The 15,805-nt window shown below is 37.5% G+C and overlaps 1 protein-coding gene across 2 annotated transcripts in view; it reads right to left on the reverse strand.

Moving 5' to 3' along the window:
• Positions 1 to 15,805, reverse strand: part of RAB26 (RAB26, member RAS oncogene family) — a 509,833-nt gene that overhangs the window by 17,255 nt on the left and 476,773 nt on the right. For both annotated transcript variants that reach the window (XM_053694654.1, XM_053694655.1), the window contains exon 7: positions 3,939 to 3,995. In XM_053694654.1, the coding sequence (XP_053550629.1) occupies positions 3,939 to 3,995 (57 nt within the window). The remainder of the gene's footprint in view (positions 1 to 3,938; positions 3,996 to 15,805) is intronic.

Consider the following 15,805-nt stretch of genomic DNA (forward strand, 5'->3'; position numbering starts at 1 on the left):
TATGGGATTTATCCTGTTATATAGAGGCCCGACATCAAACAGAAGCTAGTTCTTGAGAAAGTCCCTCTGACTAGGGATGAAACGCGTAGAACATTTTCTTGTTGTTTTGAAATTGTCCCTATGAGGCTTCCGTAGGACCTCTGGTATCACGTGGTATACGTGTATTGTCAGAAGGAATCCAGTATGCAGAAGAGCCGAGGGCCGACATTTACGTTCCTGTAACCGGTTAGTACTCTATATCAGCAATTCACTTGTAAACGAAAAGATTGTACGACTACAAGATTGTATGCTTGATTGAGTCCGGGAGCGTTACGGAATGTAAAAGATGTGCATTTTATCTTTTTACCTCTTGTGAGTACAGACATAGCGTGTGGCTATAAATAAAACTGTGATCTCTACACTTGAATCGTGTTTGCGCTTTTCTTCTTTTTTCAACGTCCAGAACTCCTGAATACTAGAGATAGTTTTATTGAACAATGTGAACCTTATATAATGTTTATCGAAGGAGTAAAAAGAATAAGGCAGAACAATACATAACCTATATCAAATGATAAGCCGTTCAGAAGATGATATGTAATAGAGAGGATCCCTTTCCACTCTGGAACTACCCAAGCCAAACGATAACATTTAATAGAGTGAGATTAAAGAATCATTTAGTGGTGAACTTGAGGGAGGACGAAACCTGTAACTGTATTATATTGTGGATGGATATCCAATATATGTTTATGGAAGTACCTTCTTGAGTCAAAGACCGATTTATTGAATTTGTTTGAGACATATATGCAGACTGAACCATTTGTATTTTTATTTTTGTCTATGTTTGTACTAAAATGTTTAAATTTGTAAAAACTTAATAAAAAGGATTTCAACAAAAAAAAAATTGAAACAATCTTACCAGAATCTCTGCCGTGGAACAGGCACACAGCCTCTCAAGTTTGACAGTCTTGTAGCATCGCTCCTGACATGGACTTGAGTGAAAGAAGCAGGCAGTGAAACGCGTCAACACTGATTGCTTAGGAGCTGTTAATACGAGTCTGAATGGGTTCGAGGAAAGACTCTCCCTGCATCTTCAGACCCTAACATTCGTCAATGCTCTAACTGAGAGGCTGACAAGACTACTTAAAACTTCAGTCCCATTCTAAAGGGTACTACCCTCCATAAAGAACTACTCCGTATCTTCTGACACTTCTCTGCCAACCTCCTGTGACAAAAGTCAAAGAATGACTGGGATATGAGGGAAGTGGTGGAGGTATTTAAGCCTTTGGCTGGGGTGTCTTTGCCTCCTCTTGGTGGTCAGGTTCTGTATTCCCACAAGTAATGAATGAAGCCGTGGACTCTCCTCATATTAAGAAGGAAATCCTTGTTTTGTGTAACAATTTTCATTTGTCCCACGCTTCCTAGAGAGGCCAAAAAGGAACATTTGCAACCTAGATTTTTCTAACAGGTTAAACATATGGTGAAAGCTCACTACGGATCAGCAATACACGGCACACAGTGAGCTTAAAAGGACAAGAAACCTTTTATTTTGTGATTTAGATAGAGCATACAATTTAATCAACTTTTCAATTTACTTCTATTATCAAATTTGCTTCATTCTTTTTGTATCCTTTGCTGAAGGAACACTGGCAGCTAGTAGAACACATCTGGTTAGCCAATAACAAGAGACAAATGTGTGCAGGCACGAATCAGCACCTAGCTCCCACTCATGTTAGATATGTGCATATTATTTTTCAACAAGGGATACTAAGAGAACAAAACACATTTGAAAACAGAAGTGAATTAAAAAGTGTCTTAAAATGGCACGCTCTATCTAAATCATGCAAATTTAATTTTAGAACAAGTGCTTCCCGTAAGGAAAGATATGTGCGCCTAAAGAAAAGGTCTTAGTGCTCAGAATATTACTATAAACACTATAGCAGATATTTCAAAATACCAGTGCACACTTGTTTACATATGTGTACATGCAGTATATCTCTCTCCAAGAGTCTGTCTCAATGGTACAAAAACAAATGGGAATGTCCAGTTGGTAATAAATGCAGACTTGTATATGTAATAATAAACAGTGCTATACAGTTAAAATAAAGTTAGTTCACATATGTTTTCATATGTTCCCCAAATGGTTTGAAGTGAAAGGATCAGAGTCCAAGGAAATAATGGGATAAAACAGGCAGCTCTTCTGGAGTGAAATGGCCATTCACTTCTCTAAAATCCTAAAAAAACAAATCAAAAGAAGGCGCCCATAGCGTAATTACAGTCTTAAAAGGACAAATGTGGTTGATATTTGTATGAAAATTCACTCACATTTCTTGAAGAACTTTCAAGTGCTGTAATCGCAGGCCAGATATTCAAGAGTAGTCAGGCTGATGAAACAGTGTATCCACTGAGAAACGCGTCGCTGTCTAAGTGTTACAATAACAATTTTATCATACATTTTTATACATCTTGTTTTTGGTCTGGGTATCTATGCGGTTACATTAACTAGCATTACACCAGTTCTTTGGATCCATTTGCACCAGCCCGCCGGAGACCTTTGATTTGGTTCCTGACACGGGAGGCGAGTTAGCCAGACTACTCTTGAATATCTGGCCTGCGATTACAGCACTTGAAAGTGCTTCAAGAAATGTGAGTGAATTTTCATACACATATCTACCACATTTGTCCTTTTAAGACTGTATTACGCTATGGGCGTCTTCTTTTGATTTGTTTTTTTTTTAAGTTTAATTTTGACTTTCCTATCCCTTTAACACTGACAGTGATTGGTGGCTACACACCTGTGTTGTCCCTAATTGGCTTCATGGCCATAATCAACGTCAGACCAGTAGCGCATTGCTGCTCCAGAGCTGACGTAATTATGTTTTTTTTCACCTGGCAGTGAAACATACAGTTCTCTGCATGAAATAGGGCAATAATATGATACTCCAATGTATTAGAGTATTTTAGTATTCCCTGTTTGTCACTTTAATTCAATACCAGGTACACTCCAACAATCTCGCCCCTACTTCCAAATAAAATACCAGAGGGCTCCATGTACTAAGCAAAGGATGCAACCTACTTACTGCAAGTTGCAAAGAGGACCTCATACAACAACTGCTTTGTAACTACCCTGCCACCTCTGCGGTTACAGAGATAAATCACCTCAAACTCTCTTGTTCAGGGTGATTGACAGGCTCTGCTCTTGTGTGATTGGTGCTGCTTGCGCAATAGTAAATACAGGCAGTAGACATGCAGTGCCCATTCGCCCAAAAAGACAGGTGGACAGGATCCAAACCCAATTGTACATGGAACCGTGAATGTTTACTTACCAAGGAATCTGTTCACATTTAGACTGGAAGGAGATTAAATAACTGGTTTCTTATGACAAATTAGTTGTAGGTCTACTTGAGGAGGTAGAACTAAAAAAGTATTTGCCTTTTCTATACTGGGAAATATGTACATACGCCTGATGAAACGGCGTATGAGCCGAAAAACGCATTGCTGTCTTTTAAATGGTTTTATTAAAGTGTTTTAATATATCCCCGCTCTGGTTTTGAGTCTTGTATCTTGGTCGCTATCCCTGGGTGCCACACACCTTCCATCTAAGTTGGATGATTGGCGGACGCCTGTTGACTCGACCACTGATGCGATCAACAAAGTAATTCCTGATTGGTAGATGCACGGTCTCATGACTGACCTAGCTTTCCAGGAACGAGTCTGCCGGGCGGCTCCGAAGCCTCGCCTTGTGGGATATAGCACTGAGTGTGCTACGACTTATGTGAGTACAAATTTGTCACCACCTTTGAATACCTATTATTTGGATCAGCGTTACTTCACTATGAGGTGCCTCCTATTCTGTTTTACAGGACTTTGTGTAGTTAGACTGTTTCACTTTCCCTTTAAATTTGTTTAAATTTATGTTTGTGCAGTTTTCTTAGCTTTTTTTTTTTTACTATTGGACTCACCTTCGCCAGTCGCTCTCCATCTTCTATCTTCACTGCTCGCTCGTGAGTAGAGTCCACCTGTGGATAAAATCAGAGATTGTATGACTGTCCATGTGAGAAGAGAGTTTATGTTCGGAACATAGTTATGAGTGGATCCTAAACTCAGAGCCCAGTGTATAATATCTAGAGACACATTAAGTGTTTAATATGTATAGAGGACGAGAAATTCAGTTTACAGTTTAAAGTCATGTTCAAGCTCCAATGCTGTTCCACGGTACATGTTTTATGCATTGCAAGCTTTTACGTCAATTATTAATATTTAACATGTGCTAAAGGTTTTTGATTAAAGACTGGATGAATGATTTACAGCAGGGTAAGCAAAGAAGTCTTTTAAGGGAAACTACAACATGTATCCAATACATGCAGCCGAATTAAAGGGACATTCCGGTCAAAATTTAAAAGCACATGGATGAATTACATTGTTAAATAGAAACATATTTACAATATACATATATTGGCAAAAATGCTTTTAGTAAAAGTCATAACTTTTTTAATTTTAGCATTTTCCTCTGCATGTGCATGTGAAGCATAGCTAGATATTCTCTGTACACCAGCATTTAAAATAATGCAGCTGCTTAGAGCACCAGTAGGGCTTGTATCATATCAGCAATTAACAAATTGAGTCATTACAAGATGGTACAAGTAACTTAGGCCCTCTGAGCAAGTGCTGTGTTTAAAATGCTGGTGCACGGTGCATACTTAAATACACTTTTGAAACAGCTATAACTTTTATTATAAGCATTTTGCTTATACTTGTATATTACAAACATGCTTGTATTCAAAACTGAAATGCACCCATGCGGATTCCAATTTTGGCCTAAATATCCCTTTAACAATATATTCTGCAACAGACAACATTGGTTCTAAGTGCTGGTAGGTAGTCAGTGAAAGAGAATATAAATAAGCAGAAAGCTGCATCTGGACACCACTCTGACAGCTAAATATAACTGTGTGGACTTGAAACATACCAACATAAAGCCAGTAGTGACCAAATAGGCTACGGTTGTCTCGTCATGAGAATAACTCTCAAAAGATCCCTATTAAAAATGCCTATTGGTGACTATTAGTCACAGACTATAAGGGATGACCACTATCACTTAAATCTACAAGATAATTATTAAAACTATCTAGGTCTGTGCAGTCATAATTCTATAAAATAAACCCAAGTCAGGAAAACATATAATTACAGAATTGGCCTGCATGCAGATTGTACAGCCCGTCATGCATTTCGACAATTGGCTTTAACCATTGGATACATATATGAGTTAGTTAGATTTGTGTTTAACTCTGTTATTTTTTTAACTTTTGCAAGTAATAGAGGATACCCTTAGATAAACACAACTGGTTAAAGGGACATAACAGCCAACATTACATTTTCATGATTCAGATAGAGCATGTAATTTAAAATCCAATTTACTTCTATAATCAAATTAATTCATTTTATTGGCGCCATTGTTAAAGAGACTAGCTAGGTAGGTAGTGTGCACATGTTTTGAACACTTTGGCAGCAGTGTTTGCATCCGTTCATAACAATGTTATAATGCTCAAAACACGTTCACGCACCTGAGTCTACTACACTATGCTATCCAGGAACTAAGTTTAGTAGTGTTGCTGGGGGGGTTTAACCCCCCAGAATAATGTCCAGCACTGTGTGCTCCCCCAACTGTGATCATCCCTCATTATTACATATGTTTGCCTATTTTTCCCCACGGCACCGCCTGACCCCCTATAAGAATATCCTAACATTGACTATCATGTGACCATGTCTAATTAATGCTGGTTGTAAATAGGCAAATAGGGTGCATAGAATTAGATATTAAATGCAGATAAAACACTAAGGACCAGATTACAAGTGGAGCGCTAAATATTGCTTACATGAAAACAATATTTGTGCTCCACTGTGTAATACCTGTGCGTGCTAATGTGCACTGATATTACAAGTCCTCAGCGAGTTCCCATTGTTGGAGCACGTTTCCATAGGCTCCAATGGGAGCCTTGTTCTGACGTGCGCAAATTTGCCCGTTTACAGGTGCATTTTAAATAACCAGCCATTACAATTGCCCCCCCACATAAAGTGTACAGTTCCTATCATAAAATAAAAAATATGAGCATTTATTTATTTTTCATCTAACTGCACAAAACAGTTATAAGGGGTTAGAGTGAGGGGAGGTGGGGTGTTAGAAAAATAACGGCACTGAAAAGTGCCTTTACAATGAAGTCTATGGGGACTGTGTTGTTACTTGAAATAAATATATATATATATATATATATATATATATATGCGCTTATATACATATATGCATGTGTTAATATGTGTATATGCGCTTATATACATATATGTATGTGTTAACATGTGTATATGTGCTTATATACATATATGTATGTGTTAATATGTGTATATGCGCTTATATACATATATGTATGTGTTAATATGTGTATATGCGCTTATATACATATATGCATGTGTTAATATGTGTATATGCGCTTATATACATATATGTATGTGTTAATATGTGTATATGCGCTTATATACATATATGTATGTGTTAACATGTGTATATGTGCTTATATACATATATGTATGTGTTAATATGTGTATATGCGCTTATATACATATATGTATGTGTTAACATGTGTATATGTGCTTATATACATATATGTATGTGTTAATATGTGTATATGCGCTTATATACATATATGTATGTGTTAATATGTGTATATGCGCTTATATACATATATGCATGTGTTAATATGTGTATATGCGCTTATATACATATATGCATGTGTTAATATGTGTATATGCGCTTATATACATATATGCATGTGTTAATATGTGTATATGCGCTTATATACGTATATGCATGTGTTAATATGTGTATATGCACTTATATACATATATGTATGTGTTAATATGTGTATATGCACTTATATACATATATGTATGTGTTAATATGTGTATATGCACTTATATACATATATGCATGTGTTAATATGTGTATATGTGCTTATATACATTATGCATGTGTTAATATGTGTATATGCACTTATATACATATATGTATGTGTTAATATGTGTATATGCGCTTATATACATTATGCATGTGTTAATATGTGTATATGCGCTTATATACGTATATGCATGTGTTAATATGTGTATATGCGCTTATATACATATATGCATGTGTTAATATGTGTATATGCGCTTATATACATTATGCATGTGTTAATATGTGTATATGCGCTTATATACATATATGCATGTGTTAATATGTGTATATGCACTTATATACATATATGTATGTGTTAATATGTGTATATGCGCTTATATACATTATGCATGTGTTAATATGTGTATATGCACTTATAGCTTGAAAAGAGAAAGTGGAGGCTGTTTCCTTAAAATTAATTCCTTTATTTATTCAGTTTAAAACCGGCAAACACAGCAAGGATAGGGTATGGTGTAGAAGGCGCAGCACAGTCTGGCTTACGCGTTTCGGATGAAATCCGTAGTCATAGCCTACTGTGCTGTGCTCCACACCTGCTTAAAACTAGTTAAAACAAATGTGATTGGTGCACACATAAAAAACAACGCCTTCAAGTTTAACCAATACCAACAGTGTATAAAATTAACCCACTGGTGTCAGAACCGCACAATCTAATACATTGCCTGAGCCCATACGCACTATAATAATACACACTACAATAATTATGTCAATAACCAACATAGTGGTATACATTGTAGACAAAATGTCAAATACTAAGGGTTAGTAAGTATTTAAATGTTATTAAAAATTCTAATGCCCAGATAGTGCGTATAGGAGTCTCTATTAATATATCCTCGTTATGTGAGAGTTAAATCTTTACTCTTATCCTATCTAATGCACTAATGGGCAACAGAATTCAAACAATACCCTAAGTAAAGAATACCACATTAGATGCTATCATGTGTCAAAAATAAATAAATGTATAAACAAATTATAAAAATATTATAAACATGCAATAAGCAAATAATTCTAAATGAGGAGTAACCTGTCAAATACTGTATGAATTAAAGATATCTAAACAAATTGTCATCATAATGATATATGGTAAAAAATAACAAGCTAACAAATAGCACCTCCCCATAAAGTAATCCAATGTGATATGATACAGGTTGAGCACACATGACCATCCGATGAGTCTTAAATTATAATATACAAGGAGATCTATAGGTAAATGTATTACGAAATACCATAATATTTATTCCCACAGGTTCATTACGTCATATCTTGAATTTAGACCATCAGGCACCCGAGTGCCTAAGGTAAAAATCCAAAAGGCTTCGCGTCTGGCGAGCAATTGGTCCAGATTACCCCCCCTAGCAGGTCTAGAAACTTTCTCAATAGCACACCATGTGAATCCTTTAAGGTTGTTATCATGGTAGACTCCAAAGTGTTGTACTATTGGAGTCGTGGATCTCTTAGTGGAGAAAGAGGAAAGATGTTCCCTAATTCTAGAGTTCAGGTCTCTGGAGGTGAGTCCCACATACTGAATCTGGCACAATGTGCATTCAATCATATAGACTACCGATTCCGTTTTACAATTCATACAGGAATTGATTTTGTAACTTTTCCTCGTTCTTACACTCACAAATTCCTTAGTCACCTTGGCATAATCACAGGGCTTGCACTTCCTGTGACCGCATCTGTACATCCCAGTATGTACCAACCATGATCCCCTCTCATCTTTGTCAGTTTTCAGCAGGGTGGGCGAAAGAATAGAACCCAATGTGGGGCTTTTCCTGTAGGCACATCTGAGTCCTTGTCGGACTGTGTCAACCAATTTATCCTCAGCCTTCAATATTGGAAAATGTTTCCTGATAATCTCACATACCTGAGGATATTGGGTACTGTGTGTTGTAACAAAAGTAATTCCCTGTTTGGTTGTACTGTGCTTATTTTTAGTTTTCAGTAAGCTCTCTCTCGGTATTACTTGTACAGATTCTCTAGCCCTTTTGATCACTTTTTTGGGATACTTTCTCTCTTTTAATCTCATCTCCAATCTTTCTGCCTCCCTGCAAAAGTCCTCATTGGAGGTACAGTTCCTTTTAATCCGGGTATATTCACCTTTTGCAATAGCATAGGGAACATGTCTGGGATGACAGCTTGTTCCTAAGAGTAAGGAGTTCCCTGAAATGGATTTTCTGAAAATCCTGGAAAGTATTTTGCCATCGGAACTGCCCTCCAATGTAATATCCAAATAGTTAATTGAACTCTGACTTGCTTCAAAAGTGAAGCTTAGTCCAATGTCATTATGATTCAGATAGTCAATGAATCCCTGAATGTCAGACTGATTACCCGACCAGATAAAGAGAAGATCATCTATGTATCTCCTATAAAAGGAGATACATTTCCTGTAAGGGTTTCTATCTCCAAAGATGTGGTAAAACTCCCACCAGCCCAAAAAAAGATTTGCAAAGGAGGGAGCAAATTTGGCCCCCATGGCGGTACCACATCTCTGGAGATAGAAAACATCCTCAAATTTGAAAAAATTGTGTGACAAAAGAAAAAGTGTGACCTTCAAAATGTACTTAATGAAATCATCAGAGTAATCAGTATTGTGTTCCAGAAAAAAGGCAATGGCCTCTATCCCTTTAGAGTGTGGAATACTGGAATAGAGCGACACTGCGTCCACTGTGAGCCAGATAGATTGTGGTGTCCATCTTACATTATCCATAACATTAAGGATATGTTTAGTATCCCTAATGTAAGAATGGAGAGTGACAACAAGGGGTTGAAGGATCGAGTCCAACCACTCTGACAGATTACCCAGAAGGGATTCCACACCACTCACTATTGGCCGTCCCTGGACACTTTCCAGGGATTTGTGTGTCTTAGGTAAATGGTGGAACAACGGTATTTTCGGACAATCAACTAACAAATAGTCCATTGTTGCCTGATCCACAAAACCTTGTTCTAATCCATCATCCAAAAGATGAACTAATTTGGAACGAAAGTGAGTGGTGGGATCTCTTTGCAAAACTAAGTAATTATTCTCATTACATAGTTGTCTGTGGCCTTCATCTATATATTGTTGTCGGTCCATGACCACAACCATTCCACCTTTGTCAGAATTTTTGATCACCAGACTATGGTCCTCTTTCAGAGAGGCCAAAGCACCCTTCTCAGCAAGAGACAAATTAAATTTACTTGGGGGTTGATTGGCCTTTAGTTGTAAAAGATCCCTTTCGACCCTGTTGTAAAATGTTTCAATGACTGATCCCCTGTTTTGAATAGGGTAGAATTTAGATTTCTCCTTGAATTTGGGACCCATGTTGCGACTACCCAAGTTCCCCATTGATTCTATTTTCAGCTGTTGCAGTGTGACTGTGTCACATTTATGTTCAAAATCAATTGGGTCCCTGGTATCCGTATCAACATGGGTAACTGGCACATCGGTATGATCAAGTGTACTCAATCCATGAAAATGTTTCTTCAGAGTCAAATTTCGTGTTAATTTGTTAACATCCATGATAGTTCTAAATACATCAAAATCTATAGTGGGTGCAAAATTTAAACCTTTATTCAAAACACTATATTGTGCAATACTAAGCTGTTTGGATGATAAATTTATGACATTGCCTATAATCTTGGAATTGATTATTTGTATCTGGTCTGTGGACGGGGTTCCCTCAGTTGATACTTGTCTTGATTCTTTGCATAATGCACTTTGGGCTGTGTATTCTGTTTGTTCTGTTTCCCTCCCCCCGCTGATGCATCCTGGTCTTGGGGAAAAACCTGATTGATGGCTAGAGTGTCTGGTCTGTTTTGAAAATACATATTAGGTGCTAATTCTGTGTAGTTACCTTGTTTGGGTTTAACTGCTACTGTGTTGTGTTGTACATAGCCTTGATTAGTGCTCATTGTATCTGTATAAGCTATTTGGGGAATATGTACAATATTAGGAAGGGCAGTATCTTCAAAATCTGGCCGTGTTTGTTCACTAATGATTTCACCCTCACTTGATCCCTCTGAGTCACTACCAGAGAAGGTCACATTCTTTTTATTATTATTACCTTTACCATCATTGCCACGATTCCTACTGCGATTTCTATTGCCCCTCCTCCTACGGCCAAACCTAGGTTGATTTGCCCTAAAATTCCCCCTGGCACTTCTATTCCATATATACACAGAATTGTTAGAATAGTCATATTTATCCCTAATGTATTTGGTATGTTTCGTCTCCATGATCCCAGACCTCCCCTTAGCAACCAACTCTTTCAAAGTTTTATCAAATCTGGCAAAGTCATTATGACTGCTCCTCCTATTCAGTTCTATCTGTAATTCATTAATATCTGCTCTAATGCTATCCAACAATTTATTTTTATACTGTATTAGCAATTTCATAAGTCTCATAGAGCATTCAGATAGTACACTGTTCCAAGCATCTATAAAGTCTTTATCTTGTGCATCCACGTCAAAGGTTGGAAACTTGTATAGCCTTAATCCCCTCGGTATCATACTTAGACTCAAATACTTTTCTAATGTCCAGATATCCCACTGGGTTTTAGATTCTTTTAGTAACAATGTCTCCATTTGTTCAAACAAAGTGCTCAGTGCTAATACTCCTTTATCCTCAGAGAAAATCAATTCACAATCTGTAGGCAAAGTCGTACGTGCAGTTACAGGCATCAGTGAGTAAAAAGCCTGCTGTGTTTCCTCCATAACTGTGCTAAAAAGTCTTATAAAAAGGCTGAACCAATGTCATAAAACTGGGTGTAGGTATGTCCGGTAATACCAAAAAGAGATAAATGTAAGGAAAGGAAACCCAGAATATGATAGGCAGTCTGTATTGTATTAACAACAAAAAGGTATCAAATAAAGTGCAAGGTGCTAAAAAGAAACTCTCAAGTTCCTTGGTATATCACTCATTCACTCGCTCCAGCGTGGACAATGGAGATCTCACTCACCCAATCCAATGGAGAAGGCGGGTATCGCCATTCGCGGCTGTAGATTCAATCCGGACGCCTCTAAGGGGGCTCGGCCCAATTCCGGCCAATGGAACACACTCTGGAACGAGGCAGAGATCCCTTGCTCCGCCTCAACTTATTCCAGACACTTGTTCCTCCGATAGAATACAGTATCCCTCCGCCAGTGACGTAGTGAAAAACAGTTCCTGCTTGCAATAGGGAACTGCCAAATGTAGAAAAGCACACAATGCAATCCTCTTTGAAGAGTATAAGCTCGTAATGCACAGCAGGAAACAGCCAAACTCCGGACAATAATAGCTTGAAAAGAGAAAGTGGAGGCTGTTTCCTTAAAATTAATTCCTTTATTTATTCAGTTTAAAACCGGCAAACACAGCAAGGATAGGGTATGGTGTAGAAGGCGCAGCACAGTCTGGCTTACGCGTTTCGGATGAAATCCGTAGTCATAGCCTACTGTGCTGTGCTCCACACCTGCTTAAAACTAGTTAAAACAAATGTGATTGGTGCACACATAAAAAACAACGCCTTCAAGTTTAACCAATACCAACAGTGTATAAAATTAACCCACTGGTGTCAGAACCGCACAATCTAATACATTGCCTGAGCCCATACACACTATAATAATACACACTACAATAATTATGTCAATAACCAACATAGTGGTATACATTGTAGACAAAATGTCAAATACTAAGGGTTAGTAAGTATTTAAATGTTATTAAAAATTCTAATGCCCAGATAGTGCGTATAGGAGTCTCTATTAATATATCCTCGTTATGTGAGAGTTAAATCTTTACTCTTATCCTATCTAATGCACTAATGGGCAACAGAATTCAAACAATACCCTAAGTAAAGAATACCACATTAGATGCTATCATGTGTCAAAAATAAATAAATGTATAAACAAATTATAAAAATATTATAAACATGCAATAAGCAAATAATTCTAAATGAGGAGTAACCTGTCAAATACTGTATGAATTAAAGATATCTAAACAAATTGTCATCATAATGATATATGGTAAAAAATAACAAGCTAACAAATAGCACCTCCCCATAAAGTAATCCAATGTGATATGATACAGGTTGAGCACACATGACCATCCGATGAGTCTTAAATTATAATATACAAGGAGATCTATAGGTAAATGTATTACGAAATACCATAATATTTATTCCCACAGGTTCATTACGTCATATCTTGAATTTAGACCATCAGGCACCCGAGTGCCTAAGGTAAAAATCCAAAAGGCTTCGCGTCTGGCGAGCAATTGGTCCAGATTACCCCCCCTAGCAGGTCTAGAAACTTTCTCAATAGCACACCATGTGAATCCTTTAAGGTTGTTATCATGGTAGACTCCAAAGTGTTGTACTATTGGAGTCGTGGATCCGACAAGGACTCAGATGTGCCTACAGGAAAAGCCCCACATTGGGTTCTATTCTTTCGCCCACCCTGCTGAAAGTCTATATGATTGAATGCACATTGCGCCAGATTCAGTATGTGGGACTCACCTCCAGAGACCTGAACTCTAGAATTAGGGAACATCTTTCCTCTTTCTCCACTAAGAGATCCACGACTCCAATAGTACAACACTTTGGAGTCTACCATGATAACAACCTTAAAGGATTCACATGGTGTGCTATTGAGAAAGTTTCTAGACCTGCTAGGGGGGGTAATCTGGACCAATTGCTCGCCAGACGCGAAGCCTTTTGGATTTTTACCTTAGGCACTCGGGTGCCTGATGGTCTAAATTCAAGATATGACGTAATGAACCTGTGGGAATAAATATTATGGTATTTCGTAATACATTTACCTATAGATCTCCTTGTATATTATAATTTAAGACTCATCGGATGGTCATGTGTGCTCAACCTGTATCATATCACATTGGATTACTTTATGGGGAGGTGCTATTTGTTAGCTTGTTATTTTTTACCATATATCATTATGATGACAATTTGTTTAGATATCTTTAATTCATACAGTATTTGACAGGTTACTCCTCATTTAGAATTATTTGCTTATTGCATGTTTATAATATTTTTATAATTTGTTTATACATTTATTTATTTTTGACACATGATAGCATCTAATGTGGTATTCTTTACTTAGGGTATTGTTTGAATTCTGTTGCCCATTAGTGCATTAGATAGGATAAGAGTAAAGATTTAACTCTCACATAACGAGGATATATTAATAGAGACTCCTATACGCACTATCTGGGCATTAGAATTTTTAATAACATTTAAATACTTACTAACCCTTAGTATTTGACATTTTGTCTACAATGTATACCACTATGTTGGTTATTGACATAATTATTGTAGTGTGTATTATTATAGTGCGTATGGGCTCAGGCAATGTATTAGATTGTGCGGTTCTGACACCAGTGGGTTAATTTTATACACTGTTGGTATTGGTTAAACTTGAAGGCGTTGTTTTTTATGTGTGCACCAATCACATTTGTTTTAACTAGTTTTAAGCAGGTGTGGAGCACAGCACAGTAGGCTATGACTACGGATTTCATCCGAAACGCGTAAGCCAGACTGTGCTGCGCCTTCTACACCATACCCTATCCTTGCTGTGTTTGCCGGTTTTAAACTGAATAAATAAAGGAATTAATTTTAAGGAAACAGCCTCCACTTTCTCTTTTCAAGCTATTATTGTCCGGAGTTTGGCTGTTTCCTGCTGTGCATTACGAGCTTATACTCTTCAAAGAGGATTGCATTGTGTGCTTTTCTACATTTGGCAGTTCCCTATTGCAAGCAGGAACTGTTTTTCACTACGTCACTCGCGGAGGGATACTGTATTCTATCGGAGGAACAAGTGTCTGGAATAAGTTGAGGCGGAGCAAGGGATCTCTGCCTCGTTCCAGAGTGTGTTCCATTGGCCGGAATTGGGCCGAGCCCCCTTAGAGGCGTCCGGATTGAATCTACAGCCGCGAATGGCGATACCCGCCTTCTCCATTGGATTGGGTGAGTGAGATCTCCATTGTCCACGCTGGAGCGAGTGAATGAGTGATATACCAAGGAACTTGAGAGTTTCTTTTTAGCACCTTGCACTTTATTTGATACCTTTTTGTTGTTAATACAATACAGACTGCCTATCATATTCTGGGTTTCCTTTCCTTACATTTATCTCTTTTTGGTATTACCGGACATACCTACACCCAGTTTTATGACATTGGTTCAGCCTTTTTATAAGACTTTTTAGCACAGTTATGGAGGAAACACAGCAGGCTTTTTACTCACTGATGCCTGTAACTGCACGTACGACTTTGCCTACAGATTGTGAATTGATTTTCTCTGAGGATAAAGGAGTATTAGCACTGAGCACTTTGTTTGAACAAATGGAGACATTGTTACTAAAAGAATCTAAAACCCAGTGGGATATCTGGACATTAGAAAAGTATTTGAGTCTAAGTATGATACCGAGGGGATTAAGGCTATACAAGTTTCCAACCTTTGACGTGGATGCACAAGATAAAGACTTTATAGATGCTTGGAACAGTGTACTATCTGAATGCTCTATGAGACTTATGAAATTGCTAATACAGTATAAAAATAAATTGTTGGATAGCATTAGAGCAGATATTAATGAATTACAGATAGAACTGAATAGGAGGAGCAGTCATAATGACTTTGCCAGATTTGATAAAACTTTGAAAGAGTTGGTTGCTAAGGGGAGGTCTGGGATCATGGAGACGAAACATACCAAATACATTAGGGATAAATATGACTATTCTAACAATTCTGTGTATATATGGAATAGAAGTGCCAGGGGGAATTTTAGGGCAAATCAACCTAGGTTTGGCCGTAGGAGGAGGGGCAATAGAAATCGCAGTAGGAATCGTGGCAATGA

The sequence above is a fragment of the Bombina bombina genome, chromosome 11, assembly GCF_027579735.1.
Source record: "Bombina bombina isolate aBomBom1 chromosome 11, aBomBom1.pri, whole genome shotgun sequence".
Lineage (NCBI taxonomy): Eukaryota > Metazoa > Chordata > Amphibia > Anura > Bombinatoridae > Bombina > Bombina bombina.